Source organism: Schistocerca piceifrons, chromosome 5, assembly GCF_021461385.2.
Source record: "Schistocerca piceifrons isolate TAMUIC-IGC-003096 chromosome 5, iqSchPice1.1, whole genome shotgun sequence".
Lineage (NCBI taxonomy): Eukaryota > Metazoa > Arthropoda > Insecta > Orthoptera > Acrididae > Schistocerca > Schistocerca piceifrons.
Genome location: NC_060142.1, coordinates 306,439,148 through 306,464,862, shown reverse-complemented (window position 1 = coordinate 306,464,862; position 25,715 = coordinate 306,439,148). Strand labels below are relative to the sequence as shown.

Below are 25,715 nucleotides of genomic sequence, written 5' to 3'. Positions count from 1 at the left end.
CAGCAATGGAGAAACGCAATCTGTTTCCAAGGGAGCCTCACCCAAAGGAAGTTGAAAATAAGATTCTGATATACTGAACTCTATTAGTTTGGATAACAATTTGTTCAAAAATGGTTCTAATGGCTCTGAGCACTATGGGACTCAACATCTGAGGTCATCAGTCCCCTAGAACTTAGAACTACTTAAACCTAACTAACCTAAGGACATCACACACATCCATGCCCGAGGCAGGATTCGAACCTGCGACCGTAGCAGTCGTGTGATACCAAACAGAAGCGCCTAGAACCACTTGCCCACAGTGGTCGGCAAAACAATTTGTCAGGGTGTGTAAGGGTGTATGAGTCCACAATCAACTGAGTTTTTTTCTGTATTTTATAAGTTCCCGCAAAGGCATAATAGACTACCATGCCACACAGTAGAATAACACACCACCAGATTTGTGGACAATGGCTAAAGGTGATGTCCAACTGTTGTAAGGAATCAGGAGCAACAATTTTAACTCCTCTCTAAGTGATCCAGTTCTACCTTAACCTAGTGCTGTAGGGCTATTGGTATCTGGTGGGCTTTAAAAAGTTGGAACTGCCAAATATTTTAATGTAATATGGGCAAAGCAAAGAAGGGAAAGCAGAAAGGTGGAAGGAGTATATAGAGGGTCTATACAAGGGTGATGTACTTGAGGACAATATTATGGAAATGGAAGAGGATGTAGATGAAGATGAAATGGGAGATATGATACTGCGTGAAGAGTTTGACAGAGCATTGAAAGACCTGAGTCGAAACAAGGCCCCCGGAGTAGACAACATTCCATTGGAACTACTGATGGCCTTGGGAGAGCCAGTCCTGACAAAACTCTATCATCTGGTGAGCAACAGGCGAAATACCCTCAGACTTCAAGAAGAATATAATAATTCCAATCCCAAAGAAAGCAGGTGTTGACAGATGTGAAAATTACCGAACTATCAGTTTAATAAGTCACAGCTGCAAAATACTAACATGAATTCTTTACAGGCGAATGGAAAAACTTGTAGAAGCCAACCTCGGGGAAGATCAGTTTGGATTCCGTAGAAACACTGGAACACGTGAGGCAATACTGACCTTACGACTTATCTTAGAAGAAAGATTAAGGAAAGGCAAACCTATGTTTCTAGCATTTGTAGACTTAGAGAAAGCTTTTGACAATGTTGACTGGAATACTCTCTTTCAAATTCTAAAGGTGGCAGGGGTAAAATACAGGAAGCGAAAGGCTATTTACAATTTGTACAGAAACCAGATGGCAGTTATAAGAGTTGAGGGACATGAAAGGGAAGCAGTGGTTGGGAAGTGAGTAAGACAGGGTTGTAGCCTCTCCCCAATGTTGTTCAATCTGTATATTGAGCAAGCAGTAAAGGAAACAAAAGGAAAATTCGGAGTAGGTATTAAAATTCATGGAGAAGAAATAAAAATTTTGAGGTTCGCCGATGACATTGTAATTCTGTCAGACACAGCAAAGGACTTGGAAGAGCAGTTGAATGGAATGGACAGTGTCTTGAAAGGAGGATATAAGATGAACATCAACAAAAGCAAAACAAGGATAATGGAATGTAGTCTAATTAAGTCAGGTGATGCTGAGGGAATTAGATTAGGAAATGAGGCACTTAAAGTAGTAAAGGAGTTTTGCTATTTGGGGAGCAAAATAACTGATGATGGTCAAAGTAGAGAGGATATAAAATGTAGGCTGGCAATGGCAAGGAAAGCATTTCTGAAGAAGAGAAATTTGTTAACATCCAGTATTGATTTAAGTGTCAGGAAGTCATTTCTGAAAGTATTCGTATGGAGTGTGGCCATGTATGGAAGTGAAACATGGACGATAAATATTTTGGACAAGAAGAGAATAGAAGCTTTCGAAATGTGGTGCTACAGAAGAATGCTGAAGATTTGATGGGTAGATCACATAACTAATGAGGAAGTATTGAATAGGATTGGGGAGAAGAGGAGTTTGTGGCACAACTTGACCAGAAGAAGGGATCGGTTGGTAGGACATGTTCTGAGGCATCAAGGGATCACCAATTTAGTATTGGAGGGCAGTGTGGAGGGTAAAAATCGTAGAGGGAGACCAAGAGATGAATACACTAAGCAGATTCAGAAGGATGTAGGTTGCAGTAGGTACTGGGAGATGAAAAAGCTTGCACAGGATAGAGTAGCATGGAGAGCTGCATCAAACCCGTCTCAGGACTGAAGACCACAACAACAACAACATGGGCAGAAAAATTAGAAGTCATTCCAAAGCCTGGAGAAAACAAGGAAGCATATTGGGAACACAAATAATCCTCATGTGCACATGGAACAATATTATAAATTGCTTGGACTGAGAGTGGGACAGAAAATCCAAAGGCTGATTACACATGAAGGTCAAAAATATTTTACCTGAAGATTCTACTAATATAAACGAAGGAATGGTTCTGGCCACTTGCTTAAATGCCAGTTCCCGAATTACTTGCCCTATAGTTTGTTTAAAACTAGTTGTGACTTTTGACGTTTGGCTGATGGGAGGGGACGTGACGCCGTTGCCCAGGTAACACGAATAGTGAGTTGGCTTTCCTTTCCATGTTGCTAGCTGTTCACCTGGTGAAGCATTCCTGTTGCCACATCATGAACAAACAATACCACATGATGTCACACAATAGGTCCATCAAAGTCCGTCATCTCTCATAAAATAGTATTTTCTGGCTTTGAATTGTTCTGTAGTCATCAGGTATTGTGAGCAAGTGCTTTGTGTTGGCATCACATTAACAACAATAGTGCAGTAATCTGAATACAAGATTTGTGATAAAAGTTTTGTCCAAGAACACATTCACTGGCAGGGAAGATAATGTTCTGCTGCAAAACATTCCTCAGAATTCAACAATACTAAAGGACAAAACACTATAACACTTTGATGCATAAACCTCCAACAATGCAATGGAGGGGAGAGGATATTTTGCTCTGTGTAAAAAGAAACGTTCCACAAGATAAATTTGAACCTGTATAAGGTAGAGTTAATGGAACTTGCAGTGCTGTAGTATGAGCCAAAACTTCATGCAACCAGGTCGACGAACTGGCTAACAGTAAATGAAATAGTTTAATTAGGCATTCTCCAATAAAAGAAGCCACCGTAAATGTTACATGACATGACTGATCTTGAGTTGTCAGCCATACCAAGAGAGTAGTTAAGGAGACATCGATTCATGAAGGACTGTGACAAGTTTTGGGGAAAACATGACTTCTATTGTTGCCATGTTAATATCTGCTTTTTTTGTCATCAGATGGCAGGGTTTAGAAATATTCATCTCACTAACATTCTAATTCAGTTGGGCAGAATCCTGAAATAGTGTAATATTGAGCTATCAACTGAGTGCAGGTCAGGTCAAAAGTTTATGAAACAGACTATTGTCAGTATAAAATTAATCTTGTAACTTCTTCACTTATATTGTTACAAAATCCACAGCAGTTCTTGTTTCACCAGCTACTGATGGCGCTCAGTAATTACATTATTTCATTGAAAAAATCTGTAGTTGCTTGAATATTGTGGTAGATCTGGAAGTTTTGCATATTAATCATACGGAAAAACACTCTCTCCTTTTGCACTGTCATTTGCCAAAATTGTATTTTGATATCTCAAATCATTTAGGAGATATGAAGAATTTATGAATATTTCATCCCAATTTTCACTAGCATACAAATTCATGATGGTGCACCTTACATACATTCCATTTTCTCAAGGTTGGAGACAGACAGTGATATCCTTCCAAGTTAAAGGAATAATTCAATATATTACCTACATTCAATATGCAGCAGCACATACACTAACATGCACCAAACACAAATTCATAGCTATACCTATTTTTCACTGCAAGGTAAGAATATTTTGCAGAAGTTTACCTACTATCAAACTAACTATGGCCATTAACAAAATGATCAGGTCACGCCAAGTAGGCCTGGAATTATACTTTGATCACCTGCTGATGCACCCAGCACATGTTGGCAACTATGCTTCAGTCCACTTACTGTGTACTGAGCTGTCAAAAGTCACAACTTATTTTAAATGCACTATACATGTCAGAATTTCATGATGGGTGGAAGCCATTAGCTCAGCTGGTGCAGATTTTAAGTGGAGATCCCAACTGGAGATATGTAGGCTGATTAATAATTTAGACTGAGGCCCCAGTATCAAAGAGGAATGAAATGGTAATACTATGAGTCTTTGCTGGCAGCATAAGGTGGTGTTGTGTTACTCTCAGTTCTGCGATGTCATTTATTTGCATCAGTGCACTTGACTGCTAACAGTGTGCCCAGCTCTGCCAATCATTTGCTATATGACCCTGGCAAAAACACTGCTGACAGACATCATTATAACATTGACAACTACATCTATCATGCAAGGAAAAACAATCAGGTCTGCTAGACAGTCTATGAAATTTTCACCAAGGCCAGGAGGAAAAACTTTTATGGCATTGGATTTAAGTCCCATTTAGTCGAGGAGGAGTCACTAGGATTGCATGACATTAGTGAAAGATCACCATCAGACAGACAAGGCCACACCACAGTTCCTGATTGAGATGACAGTTCTGATATCTCACAGACCATGGGAATGGAAGCCTGAGGTTCTTGAGAAATTTTGAAAGCTGTAGCAATATCCAAAACTTCTAAAGAAGAATCTCACTGCCATCATTCCTGGTCACACACTTGACTGCCTGTGATAGTCTTATCACTACAACATTTATTAACAAATCCATATAATATTTTCCACAAAGACATGCAAACTAGCATTTTCTACTCAGGTGTTACAGACCCATGATGATTAGCTGTCGGAGTATGCCTTGCAGTGTTGAAGGAACTCTAAATGAGTGGTCAGCACATGCATTTTTGTAGCCAAATGACCACTTAAAAGTGAGTGAAAAGCAGTGAGGAGCAGCACTGATGGGTCAGACAAATGGACCAACTTTTTCACAAGATATTAGAGCCATGGCTTTGCAGATAAGACAAACTTTCGCTGTTGCTCAAGATCCTGAATACTATTTATGAAAATGAAGTAGAAAAAGCTTTTGGGACTCTTCCCAGTACTCTCTAGCTTCATTAAATGACTGGAAAGCTGGAATTGTTAGAAATGATTGTAGACATACCAGATCTGTCAGCTTCTGTGTGAGCTTGTACTGCAGTTTTAGCTATCTTTTCCAGAGCTCAAAAAACTGCTGGTCCAGTATAGTTGAAACACTCACCGATATGACCTGAAAAGTTCTATTCTGGTAGAGGATGGTTTGCTGTGCCAAAAAATCATTGTTACCACTCCTGTAAGCCTGATACAACAACAACACTGATTTTATTAGTCATAATTTATTAACAATTAAGTCACCGAAAGTAATAGATCCTGATTCTTCTAGAAATACACAAAACAAAAGACTTCAGGAGATGGGTACCTCTGTTCAAGACAGAATTCAGATATTTTGTCAAATAACTGGAATGTTAGTGATGGAAAATCGCTGTTTGTTGGTATGAACCACAGCTCAGTGAACCAATATGCTGTTAGCTTTTTCACTAAAAGTACAACTGCTGGTTGAACTGTGAGTGAAGACAGTTCTGCACTAGGCAGATATGCAACTATGAGTGTTAGCCAAAGGTTGACGATAGGTAACACCAAAACCCTGATCACACTCCAGGAGAAAACCAGATAGTGCAGGTTCATTGTAAATAGATACACCAGAGAACATGCTGTTGGCCAGTTATAGCAAGTGAGGCCATAGTGGTCCATGAGAGCCCTTTTAATCTGCAGCAGGTGTTTTCTCTTGTATCCTTCCATGATGCGCCTAGTGATCTCATCATACAAATGCCTATCGTATCGATAGATCCATCAATATGTCAGACATTATTAAAATAATATATGTTCTACCTTAGTTTAATGAGGCTAAGTGGAAATTTTAATTTGTCATTACATCCATTATGGTAGTGTGTAATAATAATAATAATAATAATAATAATAATAATAATAATAACCTGATGCATCTGAATGGCCAAGTGCAAGTATTTCAATTTGACACAAATTTTGGTGACTTTTGTGTCCTTATGTACTCCATTTATTCAACTACAGAATGGGTACCTACAGTTTAACACAGAATCTGAAACTCTTGTCATTCCTGTCAACTCTTCACATGGTTGAGAAATGATGGCTATATTGAAGGTAGGCAGAAGATTTCTGTGGACTGGCTGGAATTTGATCTCATGATGTCTATGTTTCCAGGCAAGTAACTTTACCTCTAGGCAACCAGGCCTGACTGTAGTGTGTTATGGACGTGGACAATGCTACTTCGATAGGGAGTGGCAGTCCAAAGGTCTCAGTGTGGTTTCATAAAATGTATCCCATTTGTTTTCTGATGCTTTTGCCTGATTAATGGTATCTGTCTTCTCCTCTGCTATCTTAGTTTTAAAGAAGTTTATGTTTACACCATTCAGAATCCACTTCTGTGCAACCATTTTAGTTGCTCTATATTATGAGAGTTGCAACTCATGATTGATGCTGAGTTGCAGATAGGAACAACAAAAAGTCTGTCACAATTTAAGCTTTGTGTGTGTGTGTGTGTGTGTGTGTGTGTGTGTGTGTGTGTGTGTCTGCCTGTCTGTCTGTGCACTATTTTCAACAAAGGCCTTGTAGGTCAAAAGCTTATATCGTGACAGTCTTTTTGTTATGTCTATCTGCTACTACTCAGCATCTCCACTAAATGGTGAGTAGCAACTTTTTCAAAATATTATTACAGTACATTCCATCCTGGATATCCATTGTTTCATTTTAGTTGTTCATGACACAGCAAAACTCAAAAAGGGAAAGAAGTAAGATTATGGTATAACACCCTATTGATAACAAAGTCATCAGAGACAAAGCACAAATTTGGATTCAGGGAGGATAGAGAAGGAAATAGGCCTTGCCCTTTCGTAGGAACCACTCTGGTATTCACCTAGGTGATTTAAGAAATCCATGTAGATCCTAAAGCTGGATAGCCAGACAGGATTTGAACTGGATTTTAACTCTGCCAAATATAAGTCTTATCACTCCATGGATTTGAACTTTGCCAAATATAAGTCCATTGTCTTATCACTCCATTACTCACTTGTAGGAAAGCTTAAACATTCTGGGAACTGATGTGAGTAATGAAAACCAACACATATGTAATTAACACTCTCTTTCACATTGATCATCATATAATCTATTTTATCTGAGATTCACCCTATATTTGTGAATTTAATGTATCTGTTGGTGTCATACAAATTATATGACAGGTGTTTAAATATTTAACTTTCAAATCAACAGCTTCATCATCAGAGTTCTGTTCACATTTAAAATTACATTTATCTTGTGATGTATATGCAATGTTTGCTGATTTTCACTGTGACAAATGTTCTGTAGAGTGGTGGTTAAAAAATAACCTAGAAATTTGTTTGCATAATTTTAATTCATTGTTAGGTCAAATTTTTTTTCTGGCAGTTAACTTGACCATCAAGTTTGGAAATAATGTGCTGAAAAAATTAAAAATAGTAGTGATTCAGATTGCATGTCAAAATGCAGGTTCACTTATAACTCATAAGGTTTCAAACTGCAGGTTCACTTATAACTCATGAGGTTAGACTGTTTTCAGGACAGAGGAAACCAAGAGCATTCAACTTCTAATTGAAAAAAAAAAAAAAAAAAAAAAAACAACGGAGAAGCATTGTCATTTGCAGTTCAACCTTTCAGTTCATGACTAATATAGTTTACGTACCACTATCTGAAAACTTTTTGCTGTCATTGTTTGTTTGGTAGCACCTGTAGAAAGAAATTTTTATTTTTAATTGCAAAGATTAAGCATTAATTTCTTATTTTACTGTAATTACTATCACACTTCACAGGTGAATGAGTACACTAGCATAGGAGTTAAAAATGAGGATGTGGACATGACATGAATTAGAAGAAATTTGTTGGTATACAAAATTAGTGAGAACATTAAATTATTGAAAAAGAGATAATGAAAGATTTGAAAAATGTAGTGAGACTGTAAGTTATGAAGTGAGAAATCAGACCTGTATTGTCTTGAACAATTTTGCCAGTGTGATATCTTTATATGTATCCTGCTTTGTAATATCTTTATCTAGATTGAAATATCAATCTTCCATTCCAAGCTGGCTATATTATTTAATATTATTTCATTTCAAATGAAAGTTTTTTTCATTGCAGCTTATGCAAGATGAAAGTATGCAAAAATATGTTGATGGTTTTGCTGTCCATTGGTACTATGATCAAATATCTCCAGCTCGGATATTAAATAATACACATGAGAAATACCCCTCAAAATTTATTATATCAACAGAAGCCAGCATTGGTGAGTCAGGAATACATGCCTTATTTGAACACTAATAACTGCTTATGAATATCATTTTTCCATCTACAGATGTAACTGTCTTGATGTGTAATAGAGGGAATATATTAAAATATGTCTTGGAGGAAATATAGTAGCAATACATGTTCTTCATGAAACAATGATATCTACATGCATCTACAGCCTTTTATCCAGTATTAGTACATTTATATAACTACACATTTCAAAAATGACACAGAACAACTAAAAGTTGTAGCGAAAAATACTTCATTTATAAAGTGAGTTATTACCATTAGGGGAGAGTGGGGCACATTGAACCATAAAAAATATTTCTCCTTGTTACTCATCCAATAATTTTATTAGAGACTTGTGATTTACAGATGTTATAATCATTTGAGTATCAAATGGCCATATATAATTGTTTTTTAGCTGCAGGCCTTTGTAGAAAATTTGGTAAATGGTTCATTGTGCCCCACATGTGGGGTACAGTGAGCCACTTTAAACAGGTTCATTGAAGGAACCTATTTAGCATACAAAGTAAGTGTAAATATACTTTAAACATAATGTGTACATATATTCCATGTGAGAATCATATAATTAAATCTGTAGGCACACAATCATGTTACTTATTTTGGAATTATTGAACATCAATGGACTTGAAGCTGATTCCAAATTTGAAATATGATTTTTGTCTCTTTGTCACACCATCAGTAGCAGGTCGTGGGAGCACATAAAGTATGTTGCTATCTGGAACAAAAGCTTCATCCTTTACTTAATTCTTTCTCTTGCTCCACAGAAAATACCTTAAGATTGTCATAGTTTGGTGTCAATCTTTCTCTGGAGCCACATTTAATGTCTTGAACATATCAATGAAGAGTAGGGTAAGGTATTAGATGAGATTTAGCTGCTTGGTGAACTGCCATGCCCTTATTAAGAACATCCTGTACAGCTTCTTGCATAACGTAATGGTCAGTTTTACCTGTCCTTCTTCCTGCAGTATGAAAGAACCATCTTCAAACCTGATAATAAAAAACAGGACTGCTGAACGTCTGTGATTTAAAAGCCTTAAATTCCTACACATATGTTTTACCCATGCTAAGGAAACAAAGTACAGAGAGCTTGTATTGGACAATTAAAAGATTCCTGGGGCACAATGAACCATGGCTCATTGTGCCCCGGGAGAGCTTGGTTCAATGTGCCCCAACAGTACATATTTCAAACAAAGCTTGTGTGAGGTTATGTATGAACATTGTTAATATTTGAAGATCTATATCATTAAAATACAGTATTGATATTGCTACAATGACTTACTTTCTCTATAATTCGGTGACAAAGGATTGAAAAAAATTCAATCTATGTCCCCAAAAATTACTTCACTGTCGCGAAACTAACATATCACCAGTTCGACACTAATGGCGGGAACTAGATCCTGCAGAAAACAAGTGGCAATTGGTAGAGCAGTACTGACAACATATACACAGAGGAAAAAATAATTTACTACCTTATACTGAAATTATGCAACCTGATTCATTGTGCCCCGTGGTTCAGAGTGCCCCACTCTACCCTACTCCTTCCTTTATGTGTGATGTTTCATGCACATCCGATTTATTAAAATTGATGTATTACAGTAGATTTTGCCACTGTTCTTTCATTGAAAATGTTTCTACATTCCACATCGAATTTAGAAGAACGGGTTATTCAATAACATCATAACCCCAACCATGGAGACCAGAATTCAAATCACCCAAAATGAAAATCCAACACTGCGTCACTGCACTGAAAGGTAGTGAAACAGGTACTTCTCATAAAATGCAGGTTTACATGTTCCACTACAGAGTTTAAATTCTGTTACAAAATCAACTCTGAATAAGTAAGAGAGAAGTAATGGCAGATTAAAACTTTTGTGACAAAGGATTTTACAGCAAGATCCTTGCATAAAATTCTCTAACACTAGAGTTCAAGCTGTGTCACAAGGAGGAGTGGGAGAAGTCTCATGGGGGTTGTAACACCCTCTTCCAATTATAATTTAGTAAAAAATTTATATTTTTAATGTAAGAATCGCCAATTTGAGGAAGAAACTCTCCCATATGTGATTAATCTTTTGAATTTAAATATTTTTCTGCTAGTTACAAATTAGGGGAAAGATGGCATTATAATCATTGGAAAAGAGGCAGTGATATACGTGCGGCTTCTTGATATTCCACTCTCCTTCATAGTCTAGGAGTACAAACTGTGGGTGTCTAGAGGAAAGCACCACCTCAACACTGATCTTAAAATTTCTGAATTTTCTTTTTGAGATCTTTGACAATGAATTTCATCCTTCTGTTAATATTGTTTTAAAATTTTGACTCTACTACCAATATTGTAGCAACTGTAGAACACATATTGCCAAATATTCACCATTTCAGAACTTGAATTACAATAATCAAGAGGGAAAGAAAAATAATTGTTTTCACCTTATAACATATTCATTAGGACAATATTTAGTCCCCCTTAAACATCCAACAACCACCATTAGGACAATAAGATTACGCAGTTATTACAATATTTGCTCTGTAATATGAAGCAACTTGAGTTTGTCCTATGAATTACTCATGTTAATTTGTTAAAACAATTTGTTAGTTTTATTGTTATTGCTGTTATAAAAGTGCTGTCTGTGACATGTTAAAACTGAGAACACTGGTAAGTTACAATTGCAAAAGGGGAAAGGTGAGGGAGCACAGAAATGTGTATGTAGAGGACTTAAAATGAAAGAAAGCTACATAGTCAACAAATATCTTGGGGATGTGGGTGTCACAGACAAACACATTTTGAAAATCACCTATACAAATCCAAACCGTTACCATCCGTAAAGTTGAGATAAGAGTTTTGCTGCTTCCATAAATTTGTTGCTTTACACCATTTGATCCAGAAAATGTTTTCTTCTCAATATTTTCATTTTAGCTGCAATTTCGTGCTGAAACTAAAATTCACACATAATAATTATGTGCTGTGTAACAACTGCAGAAAGAAGCTGTGTGAAAACTGTCTTTAGAAAACCAAAAGATATAATGAGAATTTAATTCATCATAAATATATGAAACATGCTCCCACATATTCTCAGTGTAAAATGTCAGTAAGCACAATTCTAGCTTCCAGAGCCAAAACACTAGTTGCATTTTCAAAACCCAACCCCACAGTCATATCATCTTTCAATGCTGGAAAGGTCTGTAAAATAATTTACCCATGACATCTTATCATTGACAAGTCCAGAAGACTGAATTTTGTTGTGGCATTAAAATTGAGTCCTGTAAGAGGACTGAATTTCTGTGGTACTGTAGTTTTTAAGGAGAGATTCATTTGTTGAATCTCAGAAACCTTGTAATGTATTTTCATGAAGGTATGGGGCTGATGACAACAAAATGCTTGATATAGAGTAAAAAAAATTAAGTGAAGAGAGTGCATTTGCAACAAAAACAAATGTTTGAAATTTGCAACAGTGTTGTTTCTTTAATCTTGGACAGCTAATAAACGAAAATAAACATAAAATTCTGCACAAATATTGTATCAAAAAATGACAGCAGATATGAATTAACAAAAATGCCAAAGCATGCAATAACTATAATAATATTTAAAAATATAGACAATACATACATGAATTAGGAGACAAACAAATAAATTCAAACATACTATATAAATTCAGCTAGTACATAAAAAAGGAAATAAATGTGTGACATTGTGAACTGTAATTTATATATGCAGTACCTACTCACTGAGTAGAAATTAAAGTATCACTTTAAAAATGACTGTAAAGAATGTTTAAAGGACTTTGTGTCCTGAACAATTTCTTGTGTTCACAGGTAGTTTATTGAATAGTTTCAAACCTTTGTTGAATGGTTTCAAACCTTTGTTGAATGCATACTTCTGACACATTGTATTATTTGTTTCGGCTGTACGAAAGTTTTTGCTGAGTCTGGTGTTATGGTCATGGAAGCTCCTCTGCAGACCTCTATCATTATATATTAAATTTGTTTTCAAAAATAAAATAATTTTTCTTGCTTCGATATGCTAAGAACAGTGAAGTCAAGTCTGTATGCCCCTCCATATTTTACTTTTGTTTATTGTTGTAATTGCCTTATTTTGAATTTTAAATATACTGGGTGCTGTCAGAGCATTCCCTGAAATTGTTACTCCATAGTTCAAATGTACTGAATGTACTTTATTTACTCGAATCTAAGCCGCACTCGATTCTAAGCCGCACCTGAAAAATGATACTCGAAATCAAGGGGAAAAAAAATTTCCCGAATCTAAGCCGCACCTGAAATTTGAGACTCGAAATTCAAGGGGAGAGAAAAGTTTTAGGCTGCACCTCCAAACCGAAGCAAAGTTGGTCCATTGCAATATGAGACATAATTTAGGTTGAATGAATGACGATACAGCTACAGTAGTTTGGTTCAAGACGTAAGCTTAGCAGTTGACTTTATCAGGTAGCCATTGCTATGTGTCAGGCGTTCCATCCGTATTTATACGGGTACCTTTGCTTTTTCACGTGCTTTGTCTGGTTTGAATTAATTGTTTATTTTTCTTTGATCTGTTAAGTGCCGTTCTATTTTTTATAGGTGTTTACATGACTCTAAGCTGAAGATGCATTACTGTACTGTGTCATGCATTGTTTGTCGCATTCTGATAACGAGGGTTTACGGCCTGTCGCCGCTCGCGGCATGGCTTGCTTTTGTGCGTGCTACCGCCGCTTTTTTTAAAAAAGAGAGAGAGAGAGAGGAATCGTCTCATTAGCGAAACAATGGCAAGAAACTGCTATATGTTGTTACTTACACTGCTGCTTTCTTTGATAATGATCAACAAGTACCAAATAATAGACTGCGTTAGAGATGTTCGATGTTCTGAACGAGAGTTTGGCGAAAATTTTTCTCTGTTTGAAAATCTTTGCACACGCCTCTTTAGTACATTACATTCTGCACAGAAATTAGAGTCATCTTAGATTTAAAAATCTAGTCAATTGCCGTGCTTCATTTCTGACTGTATCACTATTACGCATAAGAATAATACGAATATAAACATGACATGATATGTATACTCTTCCGCGTTTGCTGTTGTCTCACTCTAGTTTCGTAGTTTATTAGGCAGAAAGAATATGTGGCAAAATGTTTATATTCGTATTATTCTTATGGTGAAGAGAATGCTGCATGTGATTCACAATTCATAAAAGTTCCTATTAGCAACCATCTCTTCTCACAGGTAGGAAAGAATTCAGAACGTAGAGTTGGCCATATTGACAAACATCCCTAACAGTCTTGCCAGTCGGATTTTCGTAGTACATTGAAATGCTGCAACATTCGAAGATGAACAATATGGAATTTGTATTTACTTCAATGGATAATGTATGAAAATGCAGTGGTCGAAACTCGGGGCAGAGGAAAAAAGGCTCGTCTTCCACATTTTTTTAATTTATTTACTGACGCAGAGGTTTTGGTGCTAGTATTTATCTTTGTGCCTACAAAGCATGCCTGTGTAGCGCTACATATATTCGACGGCAGAAGTTAGTTGTGGCGGCAGCTACCAACATTTTTCAGAACTTCCGCTTACTTTGCTCTTGATTCTAAGCTGCAGATGGTTTTTTGGATTACAAAAACCGGAAAAAAAGTGCGGCTTAGATTCGAGTAAATACGGTAAGCATAGTAATCATTTTTAACAGTTTCCATATTAGTTCATGGCTCCAGGGCTCTTATGCCATAACACCTGCTACTTAGCTTACATAAACAAACTTAGACAATAAAAACTCCATGATGGAATAATAGTATAGAAAGGATATATTGCTACTCACTACATAGAGGAAGCATTAGTCACCGACAGACACAATGAAAAAGTACACCAGAATATTTAAGGTTTTGGTCACAGCACTTCCTCAGTAATAGAACTCCCACACATTCACACAAAAACATCTCAAACAAACACGTCACTGTCATTGGGCACTAAGTCCCAACAGCAGCTGTTTGTGACTTGAGCAGCAGTCTCCTGGTGGCTAGTGTTAAGGGTAAGGAGGTAGCATGCAGCAAGAAGGACGATGGATAGCACAGTAAAGGTGGGAGAGATGCCAGTGCTACCTGAAGCAGCATGCAGGGACATGATGGGGATATAACAGGGCTGCTGTGTGCAGAATCAGGTGACTGTGCTGGGAAGAGAGGGGATGGGGATGTAGAGAAGAGGATAGGACCTGTAAGTGCATTGACTTGATAGAAGGCTTGTGTGTACTGTAATGGGAGCAGGGAAAGGGATAGGCAGAAGGAGAATAGGGAATAGGAAAAGTTCAGGCCAGGAAGGTTACAGGAATGAAGGACATTTTGGAGAGAGGGTCCGCACCTGTGCAGTTCAGTAAAACTGGTGTGGGTAGGAAGAATCCAGATCGTACAGGCTATGAAGCAGCCATTAATGTGAACTATAACATATTGGGTGGCATGTTAAGCAACTAAGTGATACATCTGTATATTGGCCACAGTTTGGCAGTGGCCATACATGTGGACAGACAGCTCTTTAGTGGTCACGCCCATATAGAATGTGCCAGCTCAGTTTGTAGATCACATCGTTACTTTCAAAGACGGCCCTGCCTTTGATGGGGTAGGAGATGTAAGTAACAGGAATGGGGTGGGAGGATGTATGGGACAGGTCTTCCATCTTGGTCATTTGTGGGGATATGAAATGTGAGGCAACGTGTTGGATGAATGGGTGGAGTAGAGACAGGAAACAAAATTGTGTGTGTGTGGAAGGGGGGGGGGGGGGAGGGGGGGGGAGGAGGATAGTGGGGAGGACATTTCTCATTTCAGGGCAGAATATGAGATGGTCAAAACCCTGGTGGAGAATGTGACTGAATTGCTCCAGTCCTCAGTGGTACTCAGTCATGAGTGTTGTCCTCCTTTGTGGCGGGACTATAGGTATAAGGGGAATGGTAGGTGATGTAAGATAATACATAAGAGATCTGTTTCTGGACAAGACTGTGAAGGTAATTTCAGTCTGTAAAGCTTTGGTGGTATTTGGTATCACAGCAATTTTATCACCATAACATATTGATCCAGCACCAGAGCATATATTGTCACACGCAGGATGTTTATCATGCGCTATTGTAAATGGTTGTTTACATGTTGTTGTTCAAATATATTTTGTAGACCACTCATGCCAAATTCTTTAACGATTGCCTATATTGCAAAAGCAGGTTGAGTGACAAAGATGTTGCTGCATGTGGCAGCTGGCCATTAGAAGATGAACTGATGGTCATCCTTAAGAATACCGTAATTGTTAAAAGTAATGGTAGCACTGTACATTTGTTTGATATAATGTTTCTATAAAGATTTAACATGGACGTTATGAGCAGTTGTGATTGGGACTGTAGCAGTTGCAGTTGAGCTTTGGGTGCTGCTCACAGGGTCAGAGAGTTCAGACATAATGGGATCCAGTTTACAGGTGTGGTAAGTCAACTATAAAGAGAGTGACTATCGGGAAATTTTGGAGCTCCTCAGGTTTCCTGCTGATAAAATATGGTAGAATATGTTCCAATTATAATAGTCAGAATTGGTTTTAATTGCAGATAGCACTATTAGTACACGGAGATCTTGCAAAATAATGGTGTAGAGAAGGGGCATATGTGAACTGTAAGCTTATTGTAACATTGGACTGATAGAGTTATCATTACTTGCAGATTTATTGTGGTGAGTGACCATTCAATAAGGACATGTTAGTGTTTCATGTTGGCTAACATCTCAAGAGGTACATTTCTGGTTCAGTTGTATATGTTTAGGACCTAAAGCAGAGGCAGCACTTACGTTTTTTGTTGAATTCTTTTCAGTTTCTACCATTGTTGTTTTGGGGAATTAGCACAGCTGGCACTGATTCACAGCCAACAATAACCTGTTGTACAAAAATATTGAATAATCAACGAAAGGATAACGTTCTATGAGTCAGGGCGTGGAATGTCAGAAGCTTGAACGTGGTAGGGAAACTAGAAAATCTGAAAAGGGAAATGCAGAGGCTCAATCTAGATATAGTAGGGGTCAGTGAAGTGAAGTGGAAGGAAGACAAGGATTTCTGGTCAGATGAGTATCGGGTAATATCAACAGCAGCAGAAAATGGTATAACAGGTGTAGGATTCGTTATGAATAGGAAGGTAGGGCAGAGGGTGTGTTACTGTGAACAGTTCAGTGCCCGGGTTGTTCTAATCAGAATCGACAGCAGACCAACACCGACAACGATACTTCAGGTATACATGCCGACGTCGCAAGCTGAAGATGAACAGATAGAGAAAGTGTATGAGGATATTGAAAGGGTAATGCAGTATGTAAAGGGGGATGAAAATCTAATAGTCATGGGCGACTGGGATGCAGTTGTAGGGGAAGGAGTAGAAGAAAAGGTTACAGGAGAATATGGGCTTCAGACAAGGAATGAAAGAGGAGAAAGACTAATTGAGTTCTGTAACAAGTTTCAGCTAGTAATAGCGAATACCCTGTTCAAGAATCACAAGAGGAGGAGGTATACTTGGAAAAGGCCGGGAGATACGGGAAGATTTCAATTAGATTACATCATGGTCAGACAGAGATTCCAAAATCAGATACTGGACTGTAAGGCGTACCCAGGAGCAGATATAGACTCAGATCACAATATAGTAGTGATGAAGAGTTGGCTGAAGTTCAAGACATTAGCCAGGAAGAATCAATATGCAGAGAAGTGGGATACGGAAGTACTAAGGAATGATGAGATACGTTTGAAGTTCTCTAACGCTATAGATATAGCAATAAGAAATAGCGCAGTAGGCAGTACAGTTGAAGAGGAATGGACATCTTTAAAAAGGGCCATCACAGAAGCTGGGAAGGAAAACATAGGTACAAAGAAGGTAGCTGCGAAGAAACCATGGGTAACAGAAGAAATACTTCAGTTGATTGATTAAAGGAGGAAGTACAAACACAGGAATACAGAAATACAAGTCGCTGAGGAATGAAGTAAATAGGAAGTGCAGGGAAGCTAAGACGAAATGGCTGCAGGAAAAATGTGAAGACATCGAAAAAGATATGATTGTTGCAAGGACAGGCTCAGCATACAGGAAAGTCAAAACAACCTTTGGTGACATTAAAAGCAACGGTGGCAACATTAAGAGTGCAATGGGAATTACTCTGTTAAATGCAGAGGAGAGAGCAGATAGGTGGAAAGAATACATTGAAAGCCTCTATGAGGGTGAAGATTTGTCTGGTGTGATAGTAGAAGAAACAGGAGTCAATTTAGAAGAGATAGTGGATCCAGTATTAGAATCGGAATTTAAAAGAGCCTTGGAGGACTTACGGTCAAATAAGGCAGAAGGGATAGATAACATTCCATCAGAATTTCTAAAATCATTGGGGGAAGTGGCAACAAAACGACTATTCACGTTGGTGTGTAGAATATATGAGTCTGGCGACATACCATCTGACTTTCGGAAAAGCATCATCCACACAATTCCGAAGACGGCAAGAGCGGACAAGTGCGAGAATTATCGCACAATCAGCTTAACAACTCATGCATCAAAGCTGCTTACAAGAATAATATACAGAAGAATGGAAAAGAAAATTGAGAATGCGCTAGGTGAAGATCAGTTTGGCTTTAGGAAAAGTAAAGGGGCGAGAGAGGCAATTCTGACGTTACGGCTAATAATGGAAGCAAGGCTAAAGAAAAATCGACATTTTCATAGGATTTGTCGACCTGGAAAGAGCGTTCAACAATATAAAATGGTGCAAGCTGTTCGAGATTCTGAAAAAAGTAGGGGTAAGCTATAGGGAGAGACGGGTCATATACAATATGTACAACAACCAAGAGGGAATAATAAGAGTGGACGACCAAGAACGAAGTGCTCGTATTAAGAAGGGTGTAAGACAAGGCTGTAGCCTTTCGCCCCTACTCTTCAATCTGTACATCGAGGAAGCAATGATGGAAATAAAAGGAAGGTTCAGGAGTGGAATTAAAATACAAGGTGAAAGGATATCAATGATACGATTCGCTGATGACATTGCTATCCTGAGTGAAAGTGAAGAAGAATTAAATGATCTGCTGAACGGAATGAACAGTCTAATGAGTACACAGTATGGTTTGAGAGTAAATCGGAGAAAGACGAAGGTAATGAGAAGTAGTAGAAATGAGAACAGCGAGAAACTTAACATCAGGATTGATGGTCACGAAGTCAGTGAAGTTAAGGAATTCTGCTACCTAGGCAGTAAAATAACCAATGGCGGATGGAGCAAGGAGGACATCAAAAGCAGACTTGCTATGGCAAAGAAGGCATTTCTGGCCAAGAGAAGTCTACTAATATCAAATACTGGCCTTAATTTGAGGAAGAAATTTCTGAGGATGTACGTCTGGAGTACAGCATTGTATGGTAGTGAAACATGGACTGTGGGAAAACCAGAACAGAAGAGAATCGAAGCATTTGAGATGTGGTGCTATAGACGAATGTTGAAAATTAGGTGGACTGATGAGGTAAGGAATGAGGAGGTTCTATGCAGAATCGGAGAGGAAAGGAATATGTGGAGAACACTGATAAGGAGAAGGGACAGGATGATAGGACATCTCCTAAGACTTGGTACTAGAGGGAGCTGTAGAGGGCAAAAACTGTAGAGGAAGACAGATTGGAACACGTCAAGCAAATAATTGAGGACGTAGGTTGTAAGTGCTACTCTGAGATGAAGAGGTTAGCACAGGAAAAGAATTCGTGGCGGGCCGCATCATACCAGTCAGTAGACTGATGACCAAAAAAACAAAAATATAGATCAAATAATATTTTGAATAGTGGAAAATTAAAACAAAGTTGCCAATGTCTTAGTTGAAGCAAATAGAATTTGCTCTTAATTAATCTTGATGCCCAAAGAAGGAAAAAAATAAAAGAAAAGATGTTTTCAGAATATAGCTTGGTACTTTCTTTTAAGACATAAATACCTTGCATATAATAATCTGACAAAGTTGTTATTTATTAACTTATATTTCATATAGAATGTAGAAACATTTCCAATGAAAGAACAGTGGCAAAATCTACTGTAATACATCAATTTTAATAAATCAGATGTACGTGAAACATCACACGTAATGCGTTACTCTGTTAAATAGGTAATAGAAGGTGTAATGGTAATAACTCACTTTATAAATGAAGTATTTTTCTCTACAACTATTGAGTTGTTCTGTGTCATTTTTGATAGTGTAGTTATATAAATGTACTAATACTGGATAAAAGGCTGTAGATGCATGTAGATATCGTTGTTTCATGAAGAACATGTATTGCTACTATATTAATTTCTTAGAATTATTTTGCCAAAAGACTGAAGCTATTTGAATAATTTTATAAATGTATCAATTGAAAGATATACTGTAGGTGTTACTATACATTTTTTGCATTGGTAATAAGGATCCAGGAAATATGTGATAATCATTCTGATAAAAAGAAAAGGAATAGAGAAGAATATCTGTTTGAAATTGATAAATAATAAGGAAAGGACTAAAATTGTATCTCTGATTTGGATATGGCATTTAACTTGATCTTTGCTTGAAGTCAGCAAAATCTATATGATAAAACAAGCGATGTTTGGAGTTAGTATGCATATTTTGATTAACTGTGAGTAAAATAAGCTTTGTCATCATCATATTTTCTCAAATTTTTAACATTTTCACTCTAGAGACTTTAAAAAATCAATAATATTATTTACGCAAGTCATTGATATAGTAGAGTTTCAACTGCGCATAGTTACATGATTTATAACTAAACTGCAATGAGAGTTAGTATGCTCTGTACACTCATAACAATTACACAAGTTATGAATACAGGGTGTACATAAAAACCAGGGAGATATTTAATTATTTATTGCACAAGAACCCGACATATCATACAAATGTCATTTTGAAGAGAAACCCTGAAAGCTTATTTCCATGTATTCCACCACAGCATAGTTTGCTAATTTGCCAATAGTCAGCACTAGTTACAAACATGGCATGTTAAGGTGCAGAGCGAGCTTTCTGTGTGTTGGAGTTTGACAAAAACAAGTGTGCTACAACTGTTCAATGGATGTTTAAAACCAAGAAGCCACCAACAAGAAAGGCCATTTACCACTGGCACAACAAGTTCGTTATGGCGGATTGCTTGTTCCCGGCAAAGAGAAGCGGATGTTGCAGTGTGAGTGAAGTGAATGTGGAGCGCATATGAGAGACATTCATAAGGAGTCCAAAGAAATCAGTGTGTCGTGCATCCTGTGAACTCAATTTGGCTCCAGTGAGACTGTGGAAAGTCCTGTGACAGAATCTGTCTATGAAACCATTCAAATTGGAGTTAGTACAGAAGCTCAATGACAAAGACAAGCGTTTTGAGTTTTGTTCGCAGCGGCAACAATTGAATGAGACTTGGGATGGCATTGTTGATCGCCTAATTTTTAGCAACGAAGCCACTTTTCACACTAATGGGAAAGTGAACAGCCATAATTATCAAATCAGGGTACAAAGCATCCACACAAACACACTGAATTTGAGCGTGATTCCCCAAAGGTAAATGTTTTTTGTGCCTTGTCACACCGAAAACTGTACGGGCCATTCTTCTTCGCTGAGAGCAGTGTCACTGGATATTCCTCCTTGGACATGTTGCAGCAATAGCTGGTGCCTCAATTGCACTTGGACTCTCCATTCGCCTTTCAGCAGGATGGGGCTCCACCCCATTTTCATCGTGGTTGCTTGAACACCAAGCTGCCACATCAATGGATCGACCGTGCTACAGAAGGGACAGCTATTTCATGAAATGGCCTCCCCGATCACCAGATCTCACTCCATGTGACTTTTTTCTGTGGGGCACACCGCCTCTACCACATGATGTAACAGAGAACCAGGAGAGAATACGGGAAGCAACTGCCACAGTCAACGATGCTATGCTGGGACGGGTATGGCAAGAATTAGATTACCGTATTGATGTCCCTCATGGTTCACATATCGAATGTTTGTAAAACAAAATTTTAGAGTTTCTCTTCAAAATGCAATATGTATGAGATCTGTACGATGTTTAGGTCTTGTGCAGTAAATAATTGAATGTGTTCCCAGACTTTATGTACACCCTTATTTACCAATGACTAGTTAGAAATCGTATCTTTAGGCTGTATCACTATTCTGCTATCACATTGTCACTACCCCATTCTCCACAAACTCTTCCATACTTTCTGGATGATCATTCTCTTGTTCTAAAAATGATCATTCTCTTGTTCTAAAAATTTGTTTAAACACCTAGAGACCAATACTAGCTTGACACCTCCATCTCTCTTGGATACAGCAACCAGTGGATTATTATACTGGCCCCAGCATCTTTCTACTGTCCTCTACGTTTGTAATTTCTGAAGGTACATTTTCACTGCTTTTCATTTGCAAATAGGTATTCTACATGGTTTTATAAGGAATGCATGGTGATTTATTGCTTTCAACTTTTATTGGTAGTCCTTCACTCTACCCTGATTTTCACTAAAAATGTCACAAAACTCCCACAAAAATGTTTATAAGTCATCTTTCTCTCCTACAATTAACTTTTCAGTTGCATTAGGTTTTTCAGTAATAAGGTGTGCATAAGAATAATTTACAATATTATGATCACAAGAACCCTCATCCTCAACAAAATAATTGCTATTATCCATAATTACTACTACTCTTATCTGATTACTACAGTTTTCATTAGACATCATATAGAATTTTGTTTCTTTAATGTTACCAGACCTTGATTCAACAAACAATAATTTAATTTTTTTCCAACTAAAACTATCATTTCCTTTTATAGTCCAATCCATACCTAATAATATGTGTTCATTTATGTGCTCACCACAAAACAGCCCTGTTCAAAACTAATGTTCTCAATGCTAAACATTACATTTTTCAAAAACTCTTTGCCTTTTAATATGTCTGCTTGTGTCTGTATGTGTGTGGATGGATATGTGTGTGTGTGCAAGTGTATACCCGTCCTTTTTTCCCCCTAAGGTAAGTCTTTCTGCTCCCGGGATTGGAATGACTCCTTACCCTCTCCTTTAAAACCCACATCCTTTCGTCTTTCCCTCTCCTCCCCTCTTTCCTGATGAAGCAACCATTGGTTGCGAAAGCTGGAATTTTGTGTGTGTATTTGTGTTTGTTTGTGTGTCTATCGATGTGCCAGCACTTTCGTTTGGTAAGTCACATCATCTTTGTTTTTAGATATAAAAGATATATTCATATGCTTGAAATCCTGCCCATTGCTCTCTGTCTCTTGAATTATCATTTCCTCAGTTTCTCTTAATCTCCTCTCAAAAATAGTAACCCTCAAGTCCACTAATTCCAATTCAGTATCAGTCAGTTGTTTAAATGTACGTAGTTCAGCTTATACTTTATCAACTCTCTCAGTTATACAATTAATCAAATAATAGAAAATCCAGGATGGAATGTAAAAATATTATGAAAGGAAAGTTGTTGCTCACCATATAACGGAAATGCAGAGTTGCAGATAGGCACAGCAAAAAGACTGTCACAAATAAGCTTTTGGCCAGCAAGGCCTTCATTGAAAAAAGATGATAGACACTGACGCACAAACACAATCACGTAAATGCAACTCAGACACACATGACTGCAGTCTGCAGTGTCAGGCAAATGGCTTCAGTTGCCAGAAACTGCAGTCATATGTGAGTTGCATTTGTGCCTTTCTGGCCAAAAGCTTATTTGCAACAGTCGTTTTGTTGTGCCTATCTGCAACTCAGCATCTCCGTTATATGGTGAGTAGTAACTTTCCTTTCATAATATTGCAGTACAATTAAGTTTTTTATTAACCAGTGTTAAGTCTACCTTTATTTCTTTTAATCCTATTCCCATTTTTATTTATACTCTTATTTTGTTCTGGCAGTTTATCACCAAAGAATGTTGTTAACTGGTCAAAAAGGTATTTTAATGTCTCTGACTGTTGATATCTCTGAAGCAGCAAACAAATACTGCTTGTATTATCTTCACAGTCCTCTTCCCCTCTGGCAATTATCTCTGAATTTGACGAGTTAAGTTGCTGCACTTCATTGTTATTACAATCTGTGCTACCACTCAAGCCTATCTTACTTATATTGTTGCTGCTCATTTTGAAAAATTCTACAAATTAGTCACACACAAACCTTGCAAAATGCAGTACAATCCTAACACAAGTTTTCACACAGCCTAAGAATCCTGAAGGTTACCCCACAGGTGCTCAACTGGCAGGGTAGGCCGTGTGCACACAGTTAGGATCGCATTCTGCTTGATCAGCTACTGCTGTAATTGTTGTTGAACTGACATCTGTTCCTGCTGTTGCGCCTGTAGCGTTATTTGATGCTGCCAGAGCCCCAAAAGCTTTTGATCCATTGGTACGAGCTCTTTGACATAAAAAATTCAGCCTCATTGCCACTTTAGTAATGCAATACACAGGGGGAGTAGTGCCCATAGATAGATTCAGAGAAAACAGTAAGCAGCCAAAAAGAATTGGATGGACATGAACAGTTACTGTAAAGTCATGTGAGAGGTACTGTGAGGCTAGCAGGGCATCCAGGCAGGCTGACCAGCATTCTCTGTGTGCGCCCGTGGGTGCACTGTGCTGGGTGGTGCGGAGGGGTCAGTGTGCAGTCTACCTACTCTCTCTCTCTCTCCCTCTGGTCTTACACTTCAGCAGTAAAAATATTAGTCATCACTGAACTGATAAGGTAAAATGAAGGACAAGCAAATGCAAAGCCAAAAGAATCATCAGTAGCTTGTGAATGAAACCTGAGTAACAAGTAACAAACGAAGAGAATAACATTGTGTGCAATAGTAGCATTGGTGACCAAAAGCTTCCGATGCATAGACGCAAGTGGCCAAGAACCATATTCTCACTTTCCTCCTAGCCTATGCTACCAGTGGGTCTTCTCAAGTCATGTGCCACCCACGCTGCTCGTGGTGCAACCATGAAACCAGATGACTCTGAATGGCCAGTGTTGATCCATTCATCTTGGCATCATTGTCTGACTCTGTAGACAGTTCTGAATTTACGAAAACTGAAAATATTTATTTAGTTTCCTGTCACAATTTTGTTTTGTTCTTAGAATACAAATTTAAACTCTCTATCCTTTGCACAACTGTCTACTATATGCCAGGTCAACTTGACATAGTGTATGGAAGTCAATTGTGCCCTGCAGACAGTTCAAAAATATAATGTAATAACAGAACAACATTTTTGTATATTACATTGAAAGTATTTTACAGACACATGATAAAAATGCAGGGAATGGTTAAAAATGAATGGATACATGGGGCTAGTCACCATTAAGGAATATATATCAACAGTGACAGTAAAATAAATAAATAATGAAATGTAGTTGCTGGTCTTTTATGTCAACAAAAGTCGTAATTACACAAAGTTTGGAACTGGTATCCCTGTTTTATACAAAAAAATTATTTATACTGTATGCAACATTTATGATGTTTAGTTCAGATGTGATTCCACAATACTATTCACCTTTTTATGCTAATCTATAAATTTTGAGTGTAACTGTGGTTTACAACACACCCAGTAAATACAGGAGATGTAAGTAAGTCAGCCACATGCTAACACTTCTCCACTGTTGTCTCCAGCACAACTTGCAGCTTGCTGAGAATTCACATAGTAAACATGACAGTCACGGTTTTTCCAAAGATGTCTGATTGGGTTAAGATGTGGAAAACTACATTTAAAGCTTGACTGTGGTCTTCTATGTAGTTGCACACACTTCTATCCATGCATAAACATATACTGCCATGGTGAAAGATTTGTTTCTTCTCAGAGAACACTGCTTCCATTGCCTTTTGCTCTTCCAGAAACTGTAGAATATCATTGGTTGTCCAATATTTATTGAGAGACATGCTGATATTCATCCATCCTGTGAAACAGAAAACATGATTCATCAGAGAACTTTATGTGTTTAATGAATAAAAACCCATTACAGCATAAAGAATCTGACATGCACAATTAAGGGGATAATACATTATCCTATTGTGCAGAAAAACTGGCAACTGACTTTGTAACTCAAACTGAGACACATTTTGCCTAGTACAATTTGGTACACAACTCTAAATGTACACTGTTGCCACAATTTTAGTTCTTCCACAGTTGCCTTCCAGGCCACATCATATGGTAAGAAGCAATGACTTCTAAGTAGATGTCCATCTTTCACAGGGTTTACGAGGTAGAGTCCAACATTTTCGGGACTTCTGCTGCCATCTGAGAAGTAGGAGTAGTAGATCTTTGCACCACTAGGTGGCGAGAGCTGCATATCTGATGAGTCAGTGTGTGGAGTGGCATTCAGTTGGGAGGACATGTTGCATGTCCACAATGATTTCCGTAATACT

General features: G+C 37.7%; 1 protein-coding gene across 1 annotated transcript in view; it reads left to right on the top strand.

Moving 5' to 3' along the window:
• Positions 1-25,715, top strand: part of LOC124798513 (lysosomal acid glucosylceramidase-like) — a 118,166-nt gene that overhangs the window by 49,318 nt on the left and 43,133 nt on the right. The window contains exon 5 of the mRNA XM_047261956.1: positions 8,216-8,360. Coding sequence (XP_047117912.1) covers positions 8,216-8,360 — 145 coding nt within the window. The remainder of the gene's footprint in view (positions 1-8,215; positions 8,361-25,715) is intronic.